Source organism: Oncorhynchus clarkii, chromosome 5 (genome assembly GCF_045791955.1).
Source record: "Oncorhynchus clarkii lewisi isolate Uvic-CL-2024 chromosome 5, UVic_Ocla_1.0, whole genome shotgun sequence".
Classification (NCBI taxonomy): Eukaryota; Metazoa; Chordata; class Actinopteri; order Salmoniformes; family Salmonidae; genus Oncorhynchus; species Oncorhynchus clarkii.
This window is the reverse complement of record NC_092151.1, coordinates 53,007,454-53,030,868: the sequence shown is the minus strand read 5'-3', so window position 1 is coordinate 53,030,868 and position 23,415 is coordinate 53,007,454. Positions and strand designations below refer to the sequence as shown.

Genomic DNA, 23,415 nt, shown 5'->3' with positions numbered 1-23,415 from the left:
ACGGGTCTCACGCTGACCGACGCGCTGTCACCAACTGCCGGTGGGAACACTGTGTGAGCGTGTGACCAGGCAGTGAATGTGTGACCGCACTGACGTGGTGTTGTGGCGTTTCAGAGGGGGCTGTTTTAAATGTGAAAGGGCACCCACCTCTGTGAGGCAGCCCCAGCAGCCGTCCCCTCAAAGGGGCACTGGCAGCCGTGCAGCATGGAACCAATGCAGGGGAAAGGGAGCAGGGAGCGGAGGTAAGGGGGTGGAAGAGGGGGTCCTGGGACTGGGGAGTGGGCCAGGGGGGTGGGGGTGTGTTGGGTACAGTATGTGGCAAGCCCCTGGCACTCACGCCAGCTTCGTTTTCCACGCCGCTCACTCTCCCATCGCTCTTCCCCCCCTTCGCCTTGGCCTCCTCCCTGCGCCGCTTTGTGTGCCCGCATAATCCCACAGTAAAGAGGGCTACGCAGGTGGTCCCATCCCACCAGCCTAACCCCCACCACCCCACCCCTCAGCTACTCTCTGCCCACTGCTGTGCGTCTCTACCCTGGCTGGGATGGCTCTCTCTCCCTCTCTCAGTCCTCAGCTTGGAGACACAAAGAGACACCTCGCTGGCAGAGATGAATCCATTTAAGACACACAGAGGGGGCACTCTCTCTCTCGTGACTCTCTCTCTCTCTCTCTCTTTCTACCTCTCTCTCTCTCTCTCTCGGACTACGCGCTGGGTTTCAAGCAACATTAGCACCTAAGTGGTGTGGGGTATTTTTCTGTGTGTGTGTTCAAAGGGTTCCGCCCGGAGAGGGGTGAGGGGAGCAGGGCGAGCGGGGGAGAAGGGAGAGGGAAGAGGGGTGAGAGGAGCAGGGCGAAGGGGGTAGAGGGGTGAGGGAGGAGGGACAAGCGGAGAGGGGAGGTCAGTTTGGAGAACCACCAGAGAGAAAGACTTAAGTGGAATTAGGAGGCTCGCCATCACGTAACCCCAAAGCCCTGCACTGTAAACCCCTGATATCCACATCCCTGTACTCTGTCCACCTCCACAATATCCATCAAATACCTGCCTCAAACGCTGTAACTCGCACCATTCATTCACATCAAACAGTGTCAGGAAGAGAAAGCTATCAAATCCTTAATTGTTGCTTCGAAAGTCTACAAAATCAGTAGACAGTTATATGAGGAACATGACTCAAAAGGAACAAGCCATGTGATGTGTCCTAAATGGCACCTTATTCCCTATATAGTGCATGGTTTTTGACCGTATACTACATAGGGAACAGGGTGCCACTTGGGACGCACCCATCGCTTCATGATCCTGAGATCATTGTTGTTTAATGTTCACCCCTCCCCTTTCCCTGCCTCCTCCGACCAATCAGAGATGGAAATTCTCTGGTATTCCCCCCAGCCCACTCAATCAGGGGCCAGGCCATCAAAGCCATGACGCAAGGCAGGGACAAACTGGAAGCCATTATGGCTAATTGCGATGCTTTCTAAATACAGGACCTGTTGCATGAGTGCCTGCTGCCTCTGATAGGGACTGAGTGAGAGAGAGAGAGAGAGAGAGAGAGAGAGAGAGAGAGAGAGAGAGAGAGAGAGAGAGAGAGAGAGAGAGAGAGAGAGAGAGAGAGGGAGAGAGAGGGAGAGAGACAGAGAGAGAGAGACAGAGGGAGAGAGACAGAGAGAGAGAGACAGAGAGAGAGAGAGAGAGAGAGAGAGAGAGAGAGAGGGAGAGAGAAAGGGGGAGAGAGAAAGGGGGAGAGAGAGAGAGACAGAGAGGGAGAGAGAGAGGGAGAGGGAAAGTGAGAGGGAGAGTGTGAGAGCGATAGAGACAGAGAGAGGGGGAGTGAGAGAGAGAGAGAGAGAGAGAGAGAGAGGGGGAGAGAGAGAGAGAAAGAGAGAGAGAGAGAGATGGAAGAAGGGAGGGAAGCGGCCCGCCTGCATCCAATTTTTTATTAATGTTTCCTGAGAGAAAGGGAGGAGGCGGGGAGAAGAAGGAGGAGAAGGGGGAGGGGGGGACCCCGGGCTGCATGTGATGAAAGGAGCTCATTCTCTCCTGCAGGATCCACGGGCATTCTTCAGGCTCACTTGAGCAGAACCACGCACCCCTCCACCGCCCTTGCACCCCCCTCACTCACACATCCCGGCCCATACCCTCCCACCACAATAAAATGCAGAAATACTCCCACCCAGACCTGACTTTATCACGCACCTGAAGGGCTGCAGAACGGTGCTTAGTGGTTACCCGACCCACCACCCTGCCCCCCCCCACTGCCTGTCTGTCATCATGTGCCTATGGTTACAACCCCCCCGCACACACATAAACAGACAGAGACCGACAGGGAGACACACATAGTCAAAAACACACACACAGACACGGAAGGTCAAACACACAGACACAGGTCAAACACACACACACAGACACAGAAGGTCAAACACACACACACACAGACACAGAAGGTCAAACACGCACACACACAGACAAATCGAAACACACACACACACACACACACACACACTTCTGACACAGACCAACATGCTTCTCCCAGTAGTGCTGCAGGGGGGCATGGGATAGGGTTTTAATAGAGGGTGTGTGTGTGCCACTCCTCTCCCCTACTTTAGAACAAGACCTAGTCTCTCCCATTCAGTCTTATCCATGCAGCTCCGTCCTTACCCATTCAGTCTTATCCATGCAGCTCCGTCCTTACCCATTCAGTCTTATCCATGCAGCTCCGTCCTTACCCATTCAGTCTTATCCATGCAGCTCCGTCCTTACCCATTCAGTCTTATCCATGCAGCTCCATCCTTACCCATTCAGTCTTATCCATGCAGCTCCGTCCTTACCCATTCAGTCTTATCCATGCAGCTCCGTCCTTACCCAACTCACACCAGAGAACAGAATCACAACTGGAAAGAAAAGGAGGAAAGAAAGACAGAGGAAAATAATTGAATTCATTCATGCATTTATTTTATGTCCACAAACTATATCCCTCCTTCTTTCTTTGCGGGTAGTTTCCCCCTTGAAATACTCAACCCCTCCCAAACAAATAAAGTACTGATGCATGGAAGAATATGTGAAACAGAGGACAGCCTTGTTGAGTACAGACAACTAAACCAAAACAGCATTTACATCCATATATTTATACAATATGGAACTTTTGGGGTCGAATTCACATAGAAATGTGAGTGATAGATCTGCCATCCTCATTGGCAGCAAGTCTAAGAAGTTCTATTATCTATCATGTTCTATTATGCTTACGTTTTTTTGCGTCTTTTACTTTCAGTTTTGTACAGCGGCTTCAAGCAGCTGAAAACATAACATTTTTGGTTATTGAAAATACAGGTTCACAGCGGCTTAGATGGTACAATGATTCCCTACACTCGGAGTGTCTGTTTTGCCACATAAACTGAAATTAGGTGAACTATTCCAATTTTAGCAACCAGCAAATGGTGGAGAGATTTCCCGCATATTGCACTTTCATGGCAGACATATTTTTTACTTGTGTTTTATATGTTGTCTGACACCACGTTATGTATGTTTCCTCATATGCGCCAAGATGCTCAAATAAACTTAAACCTGTCCAGCAGACTACATCAGCAATGAGCCGACTTGCAACACGAAGAAAGATGCTTTTCCATCTTATTCCTGCCCTGCATTGACTAAGCCAGTTGGCTACAGTCAACCCCAGCAGGGGTCATGGCTTTGGGCCTGAACAAGGTCCACACCTCCCACGCTCCAAACCTGTCCTTCGTTAGTGGGTGCCGACTGACGCTTTCCTTTACCCGCCATTATCCTCCTCACCCTCCTCCTGTTGCCAGAATCGAGGCCACTCGCTATACGACCAGAGCACTGGAATCTCTTCACACATCCTGAGACATAAAGAGAAAACAACCCTTGGGCCCTATCTATCTATCTATCTATACCCTGGATGATTTCACCTCTCTGAGCGACTGACTGCTGCGGTGTGATTACCACCTGTTCTGCCCCCCCCCACCCCCCCCACCCCCCCAGGGCTCATATTCTCAAAGAGTCTCAGTGTAGGAGTGCTGATCTAGGAGCCGTTTTGCCTTTCAGATCATTATGAATACAATCATGTGGACGGGGGGACGGGGGGACTGATCCTAGATCAGCACTGCTTTACTGCGATGCCTTGTGATTCTGGACCAGACCTTTAGTCACAACCCTTTACATTCTTTACGTTTGTTACGGAAGGGGAGAAACTCCAGCTTTTAACCCATTTCTCCGCTCTCAGTGATTTGGGCTCCTATACAATCCTTTCAACCTCTGTCCTTGTTAAAGGGGAGGAAACACTGGGGAAACGGTATCTCTGTCGATTTCTATACGGTTTCAGGCTGCACGGCATCTCAAGACTGGCGGCCGCTGAGAGAGACTCGAGGAACTACGTAAGGGAAGCCTTCGGTGACTTTTAACAAAAGCTGCGATTTACAGGGCTCTGCTTTTGTGCGAGGCCCATCGAAATAAACTGTGGCATGGAAACTTTATTGAAGGTTTTTTTAATATTTTTTTTTACAGGACACACTGAAAGGAGGCCCTCATAACACATTGATTTTCCCTGAACTTCTATAAAATAGGAGAGAGGAGTATCTTTTCTGGACCAGCGCGGTTACATTTTTACTGCTTGGTGGCATTGGTGGAGGAGGTAGTCACTGCGCTTGCTTTGTTTGCACTTGGGTTGTTGCAGACAATGCTGCAGGCGTGTGGAGTGCAGGAATCCCTTTACAGTAGCCATAGACGTCGGGGACTCTCACGGTCTGTCTGTCTGTGTGTATTTGTGTGTGTGTGAGTGTGTGTGTGTGTGTGTACGTTTGTCTGTCTGTCTCTGTGTATGTGTGTGTGTGTGTGTGTACGTTTGTCCGTCTGTCTGTGTGTGTGTGTGTGTGTGTGTGTGTGTACGTTTGTCCGTCTGTGTGTGTGCGTGTGTGTGTGTGTGTGTGTGTGTACGTTTGTCCGTCTGTCTGTGCATCTGGGTCTCTCTGTGTCTATGTCTGTCTGTCTCTTTGTCCATGTCTCTGTGTGTGTCCATTTCCCTTACAGCTAAAAATGTGGGAAAACATTTGCCCAATTGTCTCCTTTGTCCCCTTTGTCTATGTCCACCGTACACTATGTCACTCCTCGGTAAGCAAAAGGCATGGCGACGGAATCCAGACAAATCCAGTCAATTTTATTACAATGAATTCCATACATGAATCCCTTTTGATTAGTTTCATCCATGCCACGTTCAGTCGACGGAACCACACGGTTACAAAGAGACTGGGGCAAAACACAAATCTGCATACCATCAACAGTCACTTCTCTGCCCATCGGAATCCAACCACCATGCCCTTCATTGGGCACTGTCAGACCAAACTGTCCCTCACGTCACACAGGCAAAGTAAATACACTCAGACTATTATTAATACTGGCCCTAGGAACTCCTAGGCTTCACCCCAACGCTCCCACCTAAAATATGTTAATCAAATCGGGCTCGGACCTCAAAGGGAGCTTTAACACAAATTGAATATCACTGATGGCTTCTGAGGTGGGGTACGACTCAAAAGGGGAAGGCTCTAACCCCATTAGTCTCGCAGGCCGCGGCTCAATGACGCCGCATATTTCCAGTCACTGTCAATTACTCTGACGCCGTCTGTGGAGGGAGGCTAGCAGGCGGCAAACTGAAACTAGCACTCGCTAATTCTGCACAGCACATGTTGGTGGGGTGGGGGGTAGTTTCTACCCTCCAGACTCATTACAAGAGGTTTCGATCCCAGGCTCAATATCGAGTGTAAAATCGGTTGGCTAATTCAATCCCTCACCACAGGCTAATGCTAATTGTGCTAGCGTTTAGCCACCATTTACACTAGCACAAAGAGCTAACCGGCCAGGGGGGAAATGAATACGCTTGTTGCACGCGGATTCATAACCACACATGATCATCACTGAATCATCTGGCCTTTACACTGGTCAAGATTTGTTTAACACGGTTCATGATATGAACTAGTTGTCATTTTAAACATTGGGGTAAATGTCCTAAAGTGGACGCCGTAGATAATAGACAAGCCTGCCCACCTATGCTCACCGCATCTTTGTAACGTTTATAGTAGTTGTCTAATGCAAGGCTTGTATCTGAAGGTTAGTTCAGTGGACAATGGCTATTCTGAGCAGAAGTGCTCTGACCATTGGGGAAGAAAACCCAGTGCCATTTCCTTCGCTGGCACGAAGCTAGCCAAGGCTTAAGAGTGTCGTGGATCTTAGCTAAAGGCTGCAGCAGCATAGGTGGAAATAGCTATATACTCCAACAAAAATATGATAACGCACAGAACCCTGTGCATATATGCAGAAGTTCTACAAAGATTCTCTCTCATCCGTTCTTTTTTTCTGTTTTCATCCGTTCTTCCTTCAGGGTCATTGGTTTGCTTTTTTGAGGTCCAGACAGATCCATGGGGAGCCAAAAGGCCACTAGAAGGGTTTGGTCACATCTCAAGGTGGCCGACATCTACGTCAGACACCAATGTGGACTTGAACCTTCGATAACTACAGTAGATTCCATTTTTGATTCTTTCTACACTTTTTACTTAGTTATCTTTGTACATACAGTATGAGAGTGCCCACATGATTTACTTTCACCTTTCACCTTTCACCAAATGTGTTACAAGTCAATTAACCTCTCTTCTTTCTTTGTCACGCCCTGACCTTAGAGAGCTTTTTATGTCTCTGTTTTGGTTTGGTCAGGGTGTGATTTGACTGGGCAATCTATGTTCATTTTTCTATGTTTTGTATTTCTTTGTTTTGGCCGGGTATGGTTGTCAATCAGGGACAGTTGTCTATTGTTGTCTCTGATTGGGAACCATACTTAGGTAGCCTTTTCCCACCTGTGTTTTGTGGGTAGTTGTTTTCTGTTTCGTGTTTTCTGCACCTGACAGAACTGTTCGTAGTCGTTTCTCTCTTGGTTTATTTTGATCGAGTGTTTGTTGATTTAATAAATACCATGAGCACTTACCACGCTGCGCTTTGGTCCGATCCTTGCACATCAGACGACCGTTCCAATCTTTTTCTTTCTGTGAGCGTGGTTAGGGCTGTGGCGGTCATGACATTTTGTCAGCCAGTTAATGTCATGCAAAAGACTGCCAGTCTCACGGGTAATTGAGCGTAATTAACGTTTTTCCTAAACATATTTAGCATCTCCATCTACATTTTTTAAAAAAAAGTATAACAAATCAATTGAATGTACACTATCATAATAAATCCAGGATTTATTTTAGGCAGGTCTGTTGACAGCCCCTCTCTCTGTGCGCTGGAGAAAGGAGTGAGCGAGAGGAGGAGATGGAAACGCACGGTGGAGAGGTAAAGTGTAGCTAAAGATAATGTTGATTATGAAAATGTTTTTTTTTAAAAAGACAATTACTTGGTTATTCAAATACAAAAATGCACAAAAAAATGAACCAACAGCATCGGCTAGGCCTATACATTCTCTCCCAGACTCAAGGATAGAAAGTCTGGAGCATAGCAAAATGTAAGCAGCCCATCCAATATGCACAATAATCCAGTCCACACTCAAAGGGGATTACTGGAATTTGTTTAATTGTGGGAGTACGGGCTAGAACAATTATGTACCAAAGACATCTTAAATCCATTTTTTCCCCCCGTTTTTTTCTGCCGTGTGTAATATGCAGTATGCTATGTCATGTAAAACGGCACAATCATTATTTTCATTAAAAAAAATTTGGGGGGGGCTCATATATAGGTCAATGCGTATGGATAGGCTCTAATGTGCACATGGGTGTCCTGGATGAATCATCGCCTCAGAAAGCTCTGTCCGCGTCGTTGTGTTCGGTTCTTCGACAATGTCCACGTTTCCCCACTCAGTCTCAACCTGTCGCTGAACTTCTTTCTTCAAATTGATCCATCACAGTGAGGCGCGTTTTAAAAGCATGATACTGTTTTGATGATAAGTGTTTGATGTGATTTTTAGATTGCATTTGCATTGATGTCAGAGTGGTTAGTGGGGAAAAAGAGCCCTGAGTGCCAGGCCATTAGTGACCTGATGGCAAAAGGTGAAAGGTGAAAGTATACCATATGGGCACTCTCATACTGTATGTACAAAGAGAACTACATAAAAAGTGTAGAAAGAATCAACATTTACTGAGTTGGGTACTATCAATGCATGTCCAGAGATCATAAGAGATTACCGTGAACCAACGGTCACGTTGGATTTTTACTGCGGTCATGACTCATGACTGCCAGTGTGGTGGCAACACGGTCACCGCAACAGGGCCTAAGCACGGCCCTTTGCTGTTACCACATGACTGCATCAGACCACACGCAACTAAGTCAATCGAAAGCCTACTACACACCCCCAGTCTAGGTGGTTACTTTTGAGCTCCTTGGTTAATCACATTCAAGTCAACTGGGTTTTTACAAGTTTGCTGTGTTCTTCCAACAACAATAACCACCGCCCCTAGTCCACATTCGTCACATTTAAGATGAAACGGAGGCTAAGATAACAGCGAACGGTGGGTGTAGGACAGAATACGCTCACAGAAAGGTGAAGTTAGGTAGGAGAGACTCTTTGTGAGATGGAATGGAACACACACACACACACCAACATACACACGAGCATTCAAATGGTCTCACACCCACACACATGGACAAGAACACACACACACACACACAAAGACACACACATTTTCTCTGTCTCTGTCACACACACACGCTCAGACTCTCTCACAAACAGACATAGGCACACATTTTCTCTCTGTCACTCACACACGCTCAAAAGCTCTCACAGACAGACACAGACACACACATTTTCTCTCCCTCTGTCACGCACACACGCTCGAACGCTCTCACAAACAGACACAGACACAAACACACTCACAGTCTCCTTCACACTCACACACACGGGAGGAGATTGCATGCACGGTGGTTTTAGCGGCTCGTCACAGCGCGGCCCTATCTTGGTGGCCAGCTCTGCTCCGGCTCAGCACCATCTCCTGCCACTGGCTGCAAGGGGAAAGAGGATTAGCCCGCGGTCCACAGCAGCCGTGCCGGGCTTAGACTGGTTAGCGTGCGCGGCGTGAGAGGAAGGTGGGATAATTCCATTTCATGTCTCTCTGTTTCAGAGCAGGCGGCTCGGAGCAGTTCGGAGCTCTGGCATGATACAATGTGTCTCTATCGTGACACACCGACATTCATGGAAACCAACAAAAAATTAAAATTTAAAATTAAAGACGCCTCTGCTTTGGGAGAAAATTGTCTCTATGTGATTTTGGGGGATTGAGGTATAATGTAAGCACCCCCGAAAGACGCTGAATTTGGGACTGAATTTGGGACAGTGTTTACTGACATACTGTATGGGCATTCACCCGTGGATATGTCCTACAGTGATGTGGATTTGGGTTTCTAGCCTCTGTTGATAAGGAATTTCTCTGTCCGAGCCACATGCAACCTGTCCTCCACTGCCATACCAGGAATAGAGCCTCACAGACACATGCCTGTGTACACACACACACACACACACACACACAGAGAAAAACACACACAGGATCAAAGTCTCACACCAACACACACACAGCTGAATGAAGAATAGACATTGCAATGAAAGCTACTCCATGAAACCACTGACGGGTCAGTTAACATACTCAACCTCTGAATGGTTAAGTCCGTATTTCGGCGACAGTCAAGGGAAGGGTTTCATCCAATCACTTACAGCTATCTGTCCTCCTCACATACCCCTGAGAGTGTGGTAACGTTGTTATTACGGCTTCAACCATCATCCTCGTCGTCATTCTCATCCTCGTCCTCATTTCGCGACAGGGCTCGCAAATATGTTCATTTACAATCAAACACAGCAGCGGTAACTCCATCCCAGCTCTGTGATTGGACAGCAGACGCCGGGGGACATCCGGAATGTTGATGTGTTGAATAGAAGCGGGTCCTCTGTTCCCATCTTTAAGGGCCTCGGCCGCCACAAAGGAGCAGTTAAACGGGCGCACGCACACACACACACACACACACACTAAAAACAGTCATGTGAGGGAAGCTCATAGATCACGCTTGGTGTTGCTGCGGCGAGCGTTTGGGTTTCACTGTTCCCCCGGGGTTTCAGTAGTTTCTTACTCTGACCCGGGAGGTCGGGAGCAGATATCCGTGCTCTCACACCTGCCTGTCTAGGCCTAGAACTCCCGGGGCGCGTCCCAAATGGCACCATATTCCCTACATGGTGCACTACTTTTGACCCGGGGGGGGGGGGGGGGGGGGGGGGGGGGACTCGCAACATGGAGCCAGACAAAACAGAGTGACAGTAGGCTGCAGTGCTGAGAAACCAGGAGGGAATACTGGGGAACTATAGCATGATAACGTCCTGTCATATGATCCTACACATGGAAACATGACCAGACACACTGACCGACTGATCTGGGGACTGTGCTGTACTGTTTCTCCGATTATCTAGGTCCTGTCCCGCATTCATAAAACAAGCTAAAACAAGCTGATCTAGGATCAGCTTTGCCCTTGAGATCAAAACGAATAAGAGCGGGGTTCTGAAACTAGATCAGCACTCCTTCTCTGGGACACTTTGTGAACACCGGCCCTGATGCATAAGAACACAAGACAATAGAACGACACGCAGGCCCACTTACTTAAGACCTCAAGTCTTTAGGGTCGTAATTCAACGATGCGCGTGTGTGCGTACGTGCGTGTGTATGCGCGTGCGTGAGGTAACATTTTCAACTTTGTCCTTTGTTGTTTGATTAGACGTCCGTTAAGGAGAAGTTGTTGTCTCTCAGCCTCTGTGTTTGTTGTTAAGGCTTTGGATGGATCCCTCCCCCGTCAGTCAGCATGAGAACCCCATGTAAGTGCTGTAGGACAGGTCCTACAATGAGTCAGTGACAGTCATCCCAGTCACGCTGAAAGGCAACATGACGTGCCGACATTCGGACTGAGGGATGGCATGTTTGCCATGTTACAATGTCACCTTCTCTCGCCGTCCCTCCACGTCCTCAACAACTTGTTGACCGACTGCGGGTGGGGGGGGGGAAAGGAGGGAAAATGCCACTTCTAAAGGCTTTTGGGTTAGAAAAGGAGAGAAGGAAACAAGGGACAAGCAGCGACGGGTGACACAGACCACCTTTATGTGTTCTTCAGCTGTCCCCTATAGGACAGGGATCATCAGCTAGATTCAGCCACGGGCCGATTTCTGCTTGAACGGATGGACGAGGGCCAGAACATGATTACAAATAACTTGTAGACTGCAAATTGACCGCAAGAAACCCAAACGGATCATATTTGACTAAAACATGATCATTTCAAACCTTGCTTACAGTTTATAGATTTTTTAGCTCAGAATAACTGAAACCACCCGAGGGCCAAATTCGAGTTGGGGAACCCTGCCATAGGAGAACCCTCATTGGTTCCAGGGAGAACCCTTTTTAGTTCCATGTAGAACCCTTTTTGGTTCCATGTAGAACCTTCTGTGGGAAAGGTCCTACATGAAACCCAAAAGGGTTCTACCTGGAAACAAAAAGGGTTCTCCAATGGGTTCTATGGGGACAGCTGAAGGAGCATTATCTGTACAAGAGAACACCTTTTTTTACCAAGAGTATGGGAGACCAGAGTCCTTTTTTTGTGACAGAGGGTTTGGTGAGAAAACTCCAGCTAGCTTGTCTCGCTAGTCATCCATCGCTAGCTGATTAGCATAGGCATCTCAGACTTCAAACGCGGTGGCTGACGTTTGAATGGCCCGGCAGAGAAAGCCCTCTGGTGGGCTATTGTTGTGGCCGCCGGATGCGCTATTTGCCTGGGCGCTAGGGGAGAAGTGGGTACGCTGACAGACAACACTGGTGTTGTGTCGAAATCTGATTCCTGTTTACTTGAGCCACATAGGTTGCTGTGGGAGCCTGGTGGTGCAGAGAGTAAGTTAGAGAGTGAGGGAGAGAGTGGGGGAGAGAGAGAGACAGAGAGAGAGAGAGGTGATGCCATTGGGAGTTAGATAGATGTAAGCCAGTCAGCAGTCAGCTGAAACAACATAATACAACTTTGACATGTTTAAAAAATAATATAATGATGAACCTTGTGTTGTGTTTTAGTTGAAATGAAAACCCTAAATCCTATACCCCCAAAGCTCGACAGCAATGTTGATTTGTGACACATTCAGTCAACTAATCAATCCTCAATCGTATCAACAGAATGAGGAATGATACGTATCAGTTCAACTCAGCTGGAGCAGAGAGAGAGAGAAAGAGAGAGAGAGAAACACAGGAGCACCTGTCGAAGTGTGTTTGGTTAGGGCTGAGTGTGTTAGTCTGTGTGTTAGTCTGTGTGTTAGTCTGTGTGTTAGTCTGTGTGTTAGTCTGTGTGTTAGTCTGTGTGTTAGTCTGTGTGTTAGTCTGTGTGAGCTGGATCCGGGATGTATGTATGTGTGTTTGTATCTGTGTGTGTATAGGGCCAGCCCCATCCATAAGCGACATAAGCGGTCTCTTAGGGCCCCCGGCCTCTAAGGGGCCCCAGACCCAAATGTCAGTCAGGGTCTCAATTTACTGTTGAGAGTTAGAATAGTAGGTGAAATTTAGACATTTGTCTGTCTGTGCCTCAGCAGTTTTTCCTCTTGTTATGTCCCCCACTGACAGTCACTCAATTAGCCCATGTCAGCAAATGTTTTTTTTTTTCATTGGTAAGTTTGTCTAGCCAGCTATCTAAACTTGTAATAATCAATGGCCCGAATTACCATAAGGGCACGTGCCCAGGGGCGCTGACCTCCAGGGGGGGTCACTCTCACTCAGACATCATATTATTAACGTGGCATAAGTCATGGCAGAAAACTGCAACATTTTCTCTACGCCCCATGCCAACACGTGTAGAATTGCAGGAAATTAACTTTCAAACTTAGAATCTTTGTCTCCGTCAAGAGGGGAGACACTAAAATGTTTTGCACACGAGGAGGGGGAGGGGGGGTTCATCTTCAGCGCGCATATCAAAAAACCTCTAATATAATATTCATCATTTTGACTCATGATACATGGCTAGCTGGCTCGTGGATATTTTAATATGGTAGTTAACTAGAGTGTAGACTACCCTGTGTTGCTGTTGACCTGACACACTGTACATGTGCAACGCCGATGTCTCTCTGCCTCTCTCTGCTGCGCCTATCAGCCAACCAGGCCCAATGTTATGATGTTTTAGGCTAAATCAAGTGCTATCCGGTGCTAATCAAATGTTATGCTGCTGTGGCAGTCCTGTTGATATTTCAACTCGGCTAGCTAGCTAGACACACTTGACCGGTGACCGCATCTCTCAAGTCATGCGTGTTTGGGAAGCGGGCGCATGCAAACTCGCGCGTGCGAGCTTCGTACAGGGCAGATCAACAGGCACAACCAACGTACGGGCTGGGGGGAGGCGAACTTGACAACATCACGATGGGTTCCGAACAACAATGACAAGAAATGTATACCAAAAAAAACAATTCTGAGAGGCGTTGTACCACAAAATGCCACTTTGGAGACACGAAGGGCAAAGGGGCATGTGCACTTGTGCCTGGTGTGTGTGTGTGTGTGTGTGTGTGTGTGTGTGTGTGTGTGTGTGTGTGTGTGTGTGTGTGTGTGTGTGTGTGTGTGTGTGTGTGTGTGTGTGTGTGTGTGTGTGCGTGCGTGCGAACACTAGGACTGGGTGCAGCAGAGATCCAGCACTTCCTGCCAACCCCCTCCACCCTACCCTCACCCTGCCTCCCTCCTTCCCCTTGTCCGCTCTGCCCTACTCCGGGGCTGCTGCCTTGTCAGTCAGGCCAGTTTCCAGGCCAGGCCAGGCAGCCAGTGAGGCAGGGAGAGAGGCAGCAGGGAGGGAGAGCGGGGAGGGAGGGTTGACGCGTGTGTCAGAGAGACGCTCTCCCACATTCCCCCGGCGGCTGGCAACAGGCCGGCTGCAGAGGGGGGTTCGCCTCGTTCTCACGACCTCTCAGGTTCCTGCGCTCATCTGGGAGCTATTCATTTCCTGCCAGAAAACAGCCTTCCCTTGCAACTGCAGGAGGGGTGCGAGGGGAGGGGTGAGGAGGGGAGATGGAGGGGGGGGGGGGGGGGGTTTGGCTTCAAAATGAGTCCAGGGCTTGGTACAGCAAGCCCTAGGCTTAAATCATAAAGCTCGTGCTTGTCTGGGCTGCAATCAAAGACAGCCCAAGTGATGGGCTGAGAGAGAGAGAGGGAGAGAGAGAGAGAGAGAGAGAGAGAGAGAGAGAGAGAGAGAGAGAGAGAGAGAGGGAGAGAGAGAGATCGCACCATATGGTAGCACTTAGGAGCCAAGGAGGAAGCAGAGTTTTTTTTATTTTGCATGCGCGCGGAGTGTGGGAAATGTTAATGGACACGCATGGCAGCTAACCCCCCCGGTCGTGTTGTGACATGTGTGCGGTCAGTTCGGCAGCGTAGCCACTGCGCTTGGTAATCGGAGAGCCTCGTAAAGCTGTTATCTGGAGTGGGGGGGGCTGATGATGATGATTGGGGGAGGTAGAGGGGAGGAAGGGAGGTGGAGGGGGGAGGCAGCTGGGTGTCGTCCGGGTTGCACCACGTGCCTCCCAGACAGCCCGCATCCAGCTGTGGCCCTGGGCTAGGACAGGAAATGGGCTGTGGACATGGGACGTTGTGGGAACGTTGTGTGTAATGGTGGGCGGGTAGGTGTGTGTGTGGAGGGGGGGGGGTTAGGGGGACCTCTGGCTCACAGGGACTGACTGTGTTACCCAGAGTGGTAGCCTGTCCTGTCTCCAACGTCCAACAAACACATGGCTTTAATAGCGCAGCCCCGGCCCTGTTAAAGGTGTGATGGAAATGTAAAATGATGGCACTTAGCCACACTTTCTGCCTCTTAGCAGATTGGTAATTGCAAACACCTGCGGTGCCCCCCTTGAAATGACCACACTTGAATAGCTGGAGGCGGCACACACCTGGGCAGAACGCTCCCCGCATGGCCGCTGTGGCAGCAGTGTTTAGCATGTCTTCCCTCTGTCACTTCTTAGCATCAAGGTGTTCCTCAGAACAAAGACATTACACAAAGGAGGCAGTACAGGGGTTGCTCACTGCACTCTCTGCCCAGAGACACACTATATACACAAAAGTATTTGGACACCCCTTCAAATGAGTGAATTTGGCTATTTCAGCCACACCCGTTGCTGACAGGTGTACACGAACGAGCACACGGCCATGCTCCATAGACAAACACTGGCAGTAGAATGACCGGTACCGGAGATCTCAGTGACTTTCAACGTGGCACTGTCATAGAATGACACCTTTCCAACAATTCAGTTCGTTCAAACTTCTGCCCTGCGAAAGCTGCCCTGGTCAACTGTAAGTGCTGTTATTGTGAAGTGGAAACGTCTAGGAGCAACAACGGCTCAGCTGCGAAGTGGTAGGCCACACAAGCTCACAGAACGGGACCGCCGAGTGCTGAAGCGAGAAGCGAGTAAAAATAGTTTGTCCTCGGTTGCAACACCCACTACCGAGTTCCAAACTGCCTCTGGAAGCAATGTCAGCACAAGCACTGTTCGTCGGGATCATGAAATGGGTTTCCATGGCTGAGCAGCCGCACACAAGCTTAAGATCACCATGTGTAATGCAAACGTCGACTAGAGTGGTGTAAAACTCACCGCCATTGGACTCTGGAACAGTGGAAACGCGTTCTCTGGAGTGATGAATGATGCTTCACCATCTGGCAGTCCGATGGATGAATCTGGGTTTGGCGGATGCCAGCAGAACACTACCTGCCCCCAATGCATGTTTTTCATGGTTCGGGCTAAACCCCTTAGTTCCAGTGAATAGAAATCTTAACGATACAGCATACAATGACATTCTAGACGATTCTGTGCTTCCAACTTTGTGGCAACAGTGTGGGGAAGGCCCTTTCCTGTTTCAGCATGACAATGCCCCCGAGCACAAAGCGAGGTCCATACAGAAATGGTTTGTCAGGATGGGTGTGGAAGAACTTGACTTACACACCGCACAGGGCCCTGAGCTCAACTCCGTTGAACACCTTTGGGATGAATTGCGATGCAGACTGCGATCCAGGGCCTACTCGCCCAACATCAGTTCCCGATCTCACTAATGCTCTCGTGGCTGAATGGAAGCAGGTCCCCGCAGAAATGTTCCAACATCTAGTGGAAAGCCTTCCCAGAAGAGTGGAGGCTGTTATAGCAGCAAAGGGGGGGGGGGGGGCAACTCCATATTAATGTCCCCTGATTTTGGAATGAGATGTTCGACAAGCAGGTGTCCACATACTTTTGGTCATATAGTCTATGAGCCACTGACAAAGTAAAAGCAACACATAGAGTGCATTCCAATACATTGCCTGTAAAGTAAGCCGAGTCAGAACGGCCCATAGCCTTTCTTCTTATTCTGTAGCGTGAGGCAACTTGATGTACTAGCAGCACTCCCTGGACAGGTCACTAGTTACAATGCCTCTGCTGAAGGTTCTTTTTAAAACACTACCTGAAGTATTTCAAATGTAGCCTATATTTCGATCTGCATATTTGGGGGAAAGGTAAGAATGTTTAGGGATCACATGAGAGGTTACTGTCCATTTCATGTACAGCCGAGTGACATCAAATCCCAGATGAAGAAATGTAATCTACCGTGCAGTCTTTTTTTTATATTCTGTGTCGTCATTGAGTAAGGCACTTACCATAGAACGGTTCCGGTATCTTTTTCATCAGGTCTCTGCCATGCATCAACGTAAATGATACGTTGTCCTGTGAATATAATAATATAGCCCTATTATAAGTATAGTCTATGTATTGATATCTTGCATTTCAACCAAGGTCAACATTTTACACGAGACGTGAGGACCATACACTTACTTATATGACAGGGGCTAACGTGGCTGATATCTGGTAGTAATCATTGATCAATACTACCGCAATCAGATTGCGCTTCCTTCCTGTGTTGCTAGGTGGCGCACATGACTTCTAAAATCCTTGAACACTCGCTATCTCCGCTGCAAAAGGTAAAAATGAGCCGTCCCTCTTCAAAACAGGCTTTCCTGTTCAAAAGTTCGACTCACATATACTTGACATATTGTCAACAATAGTCTCATCTGATTATGTGGATAAAATAACATTCGTTGGTGTTACACAAATTAAAATAACAATACATTTTTATTCAAGGTTCATTGGCCACTTATGACATGAACAGCGGGAGAGATGTTGATATAACTAATTCAAAGTTAGCCTACAAATACAATTATTCAAGGACAAAAACTTAAATATTATCTTGGATATATGTGATCTTTGATAATAATTATCGAAAGTAATTTTTAGGAATATAATTTTTATCAAACTGGTATCCCCTTCAGGCCTAAAGGGCCTCATTATTTCACACATGTTCAGTGTTGTTTCCCCCTCTCCCCCTCCTCTCCTCACCTCTCATCTCACCGAGCAACACCTGGATTCGGATACACCTGGGCAACTCTGGTTCAAATCAGGCACGTTTCTTGTTGAAAGAAGCCAGAAGCAACGGTCTTTGTGCGATGGCATTTTACGCAAAATCTTTGTGTATAAAATTAAATGCCCCACTTCATAGTCTATGATACTTGTATGCAAGTGTTGGTGCGAAAAATTATCTACTTTTACGCAACATAAGACTAAATTGTGATCCATTCCTGGAGCAACAAGTGGCTGTGTTAACTTTACAATTGGTTGAATGTGCATGGGTTTTGCGCGCAGCAGAACATAAACGATTATGCACAACTCAATATCAAATATTACTTTTGCGCAAAAAATATTGGTAGAATATGATAGCCATTTTCTCTTATAGAATGTATAACACATTATTCTCAAGTGTATCTTCGCTACACAGCTCAAAACAAAAGTTAAGAATTATGTAGGCCATTATTTGGTGGTCAGGTTTCTGTTGACAAAATCATAGCAGATGTTTTTCAATATCTTTACAAATTTATTTGTCTTCCAAAACGAAGAATTACGTCAAGGGCATTCAACATATCTTTGGCATCACACAGTACAAAAGACACCTCGAATATAAAATGCAGTGAAAAGACTTCAACAATACAAATCTCATTCCAATATGAACTTCACTCCCTCATAAGCTATACAAATATAGTGCATCTTTTCATCTTAACGCATTGAAAGTACAAAAACAAAATCAAAACAAATGTTTTGTAACATTGAACAAGGATCGAACTGAGTGTCATTAGAAAAGTATTTTCAATATGTCTTTTTTATTTATTTTTATCTACCAGGGTCGCCACACTGAGTCCGAGTTGCCTGTCGGTGCACCGGGGGACACTGCCGCTGGAACAGGCGTGTTGACCTGATTGGCATACACCGGGATAACCGGACCGTTGGGTGCAAAAGCTGCGTTGGGGATGAGGAAGGCGAATTGTCCGTCTGTGGCAGGTACGAGCTGGAAACCGCCGTATACTTTAGTGGCTTCTGGTGACATGCTCTGGGGAGAGCCACCTTTACAAGGCAGGGGCATCACGTTGCCTTGTGGAGATGAGTTGGGCATCTGTACCATGGACTGGCCGAAGGAGGGGTGGGGAGGCCCGGCTGAAATCTGGTGCTGTGTGGGGTAGTTCATCGCGTTGATCTGCGTCATGCAACTGGCCAAGTGACCGAGAAGCCGCGTCCTGACCTCGGTGTTAACCCCCTCGCAGGTGGATAGGAACCGGGTGACTTCATTCGTGCACTCGCTGAATCCAGCTCTGTATTTCCCCAGCACGGTGGGATCAGTGTTCAACGCAGCTTTGGGAGAAAGAGAGACAATTATAAACCACTGAGAGTATCGAGAAAAATGATACAAATTTGAATTGCGAACACGAACATTGCTCAAACTAAAAATGTATATTCCAAGGCTCACCGATGGCTAACTTAAATGGGATGTTAATTGAGATATAGTAGTCTATTCAATAGCTATATTCCGATACAATATGGGAGTGAGGATGTGGGCCAAGATCTGTAACCCGACTACCGCCTTCTTATCATTATCTAATCCGCAGAAGGAAGTCCGGAAGAAATCACCCCGGGTATTCAGCGAGCAGCTACGGTCACTTACCAGTCATTTGCGCTCTCTGGAGGTTCCGGAGATGTTTGACCGTCATCTCCAGGATGTCTGCCTTTTCAAGTTTTGAGTGTCTAGAGCTCTGTAATGTAGAAGAGTCATATTGTTAGGCTTGAAGATTGTCCGATGGAAATTGTATTAGGCGTTAATGTTTTCAATAGAGTTCATATAGTATTGAGATGGTAATAATGAATTTGTTATGAGGGTAATAGACAGAACACTTACATCTTTTTTGAGCGCGTCCAGGATAAGTGTTTTCAACTGTCCCAAGCTTTCGTTGATTCTGGCTCTTCTCCTTTTCTCCATGATAGGTTTGGATGACTAGAGAAAACAAATCAAATCAATTGTTAGAATGATGGAACTTGCTCAAGGTGGATGAATGGGTCATCTTTCGCTATACCAGCTCGTGTGTAATTTTGGAGAGGCGGAGAGAGAATTTCGGCATTTGTAAAAATGCTTTGACCGAGTACTAACCTTCCTGTGCTCGGAAGCCGTCTTGGGTTTATCAGGTGTCGTGTTCATGCTGGCTGGGGTAGCAGCAACCGGAGAGGATGAGTTTTTTTCCATCATATCGGCAGGCATCTTCTGTCCGTCTGAAATATCCCTTCCACACATGCACGGCAACTCGGTATTACAGTCCACTGTTGGTGGTTATTGACAAGCAGTCGGCACTTCTTCGCAGTACCCTCTTATAAAATTCCAAATTCCGGAGGAACAAAATCCTTTCTGTGTGGTGGTGCACCTATGCGCGAGAGACAACTGTCCCCAAGAGAGGGCTGAATTATGTCACGGAGTCGAAAGACCACTGTCTGCCAACGGACGCTGCGTCTGAGTAGAATGTAAAGGCACTTCGTGTTGGTCTTATTTATATCTGGGACTGCACGCGAACGGCTCGTGTGAAACTTCCCAAACTTTCTTTCCCACAGTAACTTTCTACCAATCAGCGTGAGGGACACGCGGCCGGAGGGGAGGATGGCTCGTGTTCAGCGCTCTTCCATTGGTTGTTTGGCGTTTGAGCGGGTGACCAATGGCGCGCGGCCGGGTTTAGGGCACAACCGGGACTGCCTTCAATCATTCCGTTTACATATTAACACTTGAGCCCCTGACTACCAGCACAGAGTGCAGGGCTGACTTGGCTTGGCATGCTGATCCCCAACTTTCAGGCGATACGCACAGGAGGGGAACACTCTACACACGATAATAGTGGCTATAGCACCCAATATAACTATACAAACATTACACTTTTCCACATGGGCTGCTTGTATTATACTTCCACATACTTGTGGACTACAAGCCGGTAAATGTGGTACATTCACAGAAGATAGCCTATTCCAACAATAGTGTTTAAGGAAATAGTATAGTTTAAGTAATTTATGCAATGGTTCAAGAAACCAAATGTATAGTTCAGTTCTTAACAACAGTGCGGGCCTACTTTTAGGCTATTATGTAATAACCTAGTATTGTTACAGTTTATATCATTAGATGTGATCTTGGGGAAAGAACCTGGCTGTCTCCTCTTAGATTGCCCTGTGTTGCAGTGAGGCTGAGAACTACAACCTCGATCAAGTTTTGCACTGCGTGAGATCAAGAACCATCTCAACTTTAACCTGTCAAGATTGGAGCAGTATTTCTTTAATGCGCCCCACCGCTGTACAAATTTGGCGTTTTGACATCTGTCGGCATGCGAGCGCTATTGTGAATGTGGAGCACGTGCCAGGATGTTTTATGAGCGCAGTGGTTGAGGTTTGGCTGCCGGGCTAGGGGTGGCGGTGGTGGTTTACATTACAGGGAAGGTAAATAGCAGCTGCTGTTTTAAAAGCCTGGGAAAACCACGCCTACTGAGAGCTCGATCGGGCTTATCGGAATGCGAGCCAGAGCAGAGATATTTCTGAGTGAGAGCACACGATTAGAGCGATGCATTGCCTTTGGTCGGGCAGAAGTTAGGCTACGCATTGAATTTCAGGTCATAATTACATTTCCTTATCCTTATCGGAGAGACAGACGCAAACTCGAGCTGTAAATTTAATTGTTAGAATAATTTCCCCCACACAGATAGTTTTAACACATACATTTAGTAATTCCCAAGTTATTACACTTGAAAAACGAGTAATTAAAAAAAAAAATACAGGCCGACGATTATATAAACATAGTTAGGCTATTTGAAGTGAATATAGCCGACACTTAAATCCAGTCATGGGAAGTCAAGAAAAGTGTGCGCGACGCCGACTAAATCCCGCAGGACGTTTTGTAAATACAAGTTTAAAAGTTTTATTATATCACTGTTTAAAAATGATAAAGTCAATATTTTCAACTTTTACACAATAATTATGTTCTGTGCCCCATGAAAGGCAGGGGTTGTGTATGCTCTGCTCTCTCCGTCAGCCCGGGGCGTGCGCGCTCCTCAGCGGGCTCCCCTGGTTGTATGATGTGCGGGCGTGATCTCCAGCTGCTGCAGAACCCCGCGACACGTGGCGCGCAAGCGACTGGGGAAGGCGCTGCTGCGGGATGTTGCTCGCGGCTGCCCGCAAGATCAAGAATTCGATAGACTCAGCAGAGAGCGTTGCCTAGGAGCACTCCAGCTGTAAACTTTCACAAGCACCTAAAAAAAATTATACGCATTAAATTCGATACTTTCGAAAATGGAATATATGGCAACAGTGTGTCCAATTCGGTTTTGTGCGTAATTGCGCAAGCATTCCTTTTTGGTAAGGGTCTAAATATGATGGTGTAAAATCAGTGATTCAAAATAAAAACATGTCAAAACAAAGAGTATTAGTTGAATACACCAGTGGTGTAGGAGGGGGTATACGCAGGTATACGACATACACCCACTCATTTTCCGTGGGCATTGCTTATATTCACTTCTCAACCCCCACTGATACATACCGAAGTAGCGTAGTGGAGGTTTACACCGTTCGAATTAAAAAGGCTGATGGAACAGATCAGAATGTTCAGTTTAAATGTTGAAAACGACGATTTCTTCACATTTTAAGCGCATTGGTAGGCATTCGCGCGAATGTTCCAAAATGCAATTTTGCAAATGTGCAACGCCGTTCTAAAATGCATGTACCAGAGGTTTCGTGGACATGTAAATATCCGTTATAAATGTAGAAAGAGTCGGGATTTAAATATGCAACAACTATCATGGTTTGCTAATATGACTAGGATAATGCCTTTGGTTGATACAATGAAAGGAAGTAAAAAATAATAATAAATATGACAAAAAAAGAACAGGAGAAAGCATATGACTAAGTCTTTATAAAAAATAATTGACTCCACGTTTCTATGGTGGGATTTTGGCTGTAGGCTACGTTCAAGTAAGGTAAGACATGCCTCATAATATGAAGTAAAACGTCCAGGTTTCAAACAATTAAGGAATATAAAAATATATAGCGATGCGATTGATAGACCTAAGCAGTGGCGATTTTAGCATGTGAATCTTGGTAGGGCAAAAATAAAAAAAATAAAAATGGTATATATGCCAGCAAAGCAGCAAAGCACAACACAACACAATACATCAACTGCACTATAATGGTGACAAACGGTGCCCACAAACTGTTACGGCCTACATAAAGCTGTCCCAACAGCAGAGCTTTCTTTTCAGCACCTTACCACTTACCACTGCTACACCTGGCTATCAGTGGAACCTTGTCTGGCAGCCCCATTTACTGCCTTTTATAAAAACATAGCTGATATGTGTAATGGCGTTCCTCCTCTTCGTCTGAGGAGGAGTAAAGGATCGGACAAAAACGCAGCGTGGTAAGTGTCCATATTGATTTATTCAAAAAACACAACTGAACACTGGAACAAAATAATAAACGTGAAATATACAAATCCGAAACAGTACCGTGTGTAACACTCACACGGAAACAAACACCCACAAACCAAAAGTGAAACCCAGGCTACCTAAGTATGATTCTCAATCAGAGACAACTAACGACACCTGCCTCTGATTGAGAACCATACTAGGCCGAACACAAAAACCAACATAGAAAAACAAACATAGACTGCCCACCCCAACTCACGCCCTGACCATACTAAAACAAAGAATAAAATAACAGAACTATGGTCAGAACGTGACAATATGGCTGACTTGCCAAGAAAAATGTTGTTTCTACTGACAATTCAGATGCACAAACTATGGCATAAGGGGATGAGTGGATAAGAGGCAATGCATAATTTCGATTAAGACATTAATGAGCGAGCTAGGACGGACATAGTCAATATTGCAATGAAACAGCAGGGAGCAGGTCTCGAACCCTCGACCTTCGAGCCCGAGGTCCGGCGCGCTATCGACTTTGCCGCAAAAGCATGCTCGTGCGGCCGAGTCGATTTCCGCGCTTATAAACCCAGGGTCGTTACAATATAACTATTTGTTCAGCACTTTTGAAATAGCTA

General features: G+C 46.9%; 1 protein-coding gene across 1 annotated transcript; it reads right to left on the bottom strand.

The window, feature by feature from the left end:
- Positions 1-17,871: 17,871 nt before the first annotated feature.
- Positions 17,872-19,911, bottom strand: LOC139410076 (transcription factor HES-1-like). Its single transcript, XM_071155511.1, has 4 exons — positions 19,492-19,911; positions 19,243-19,338; positions 19,012-19,099; positions 17,872-18,701 (listed from the first exon to the last, which is right to left on the bottom strand). Exons 1-4 carry the CDS (start codon positions 19,630-19,632, stop codon positions 18,190-18,192), a joined length of 837 nt encoding a protein of 278 aa, XP_071011612.1. The 5' UTR covers positions 19,633-19,911; the 3' UTR covers positions 17,872-18,189.
- Between the last annotated feature and the right edge of the window lie 3,504 nt (positions 19,912-23,415).

Bases quoted from the DNA above. Each gene is read 5' to 3' on its own strand.
- LOC139410076 (XM_071155511.1), bottom strand. From the start codon at position 19,632: ATGTGTGGAAGGGATATTTCAGACGGACAGAAGATGCCTGCCGATATG. The intron at 19,339-19,491 runs GTTAGTACTCGG...TGTTTTCTCTAG, and splicing joins CGGCTTCCGAGCACAGGAAG to TCATCCAAACCTATCATGGA. The intron at 18,702-19,011 runs GTAAGTGACCGT...TTTCTCCCAAAG, and splicing joins CCAGAGAGCGCAAATGACTG to CTGCGTTGAACACTGATCCC.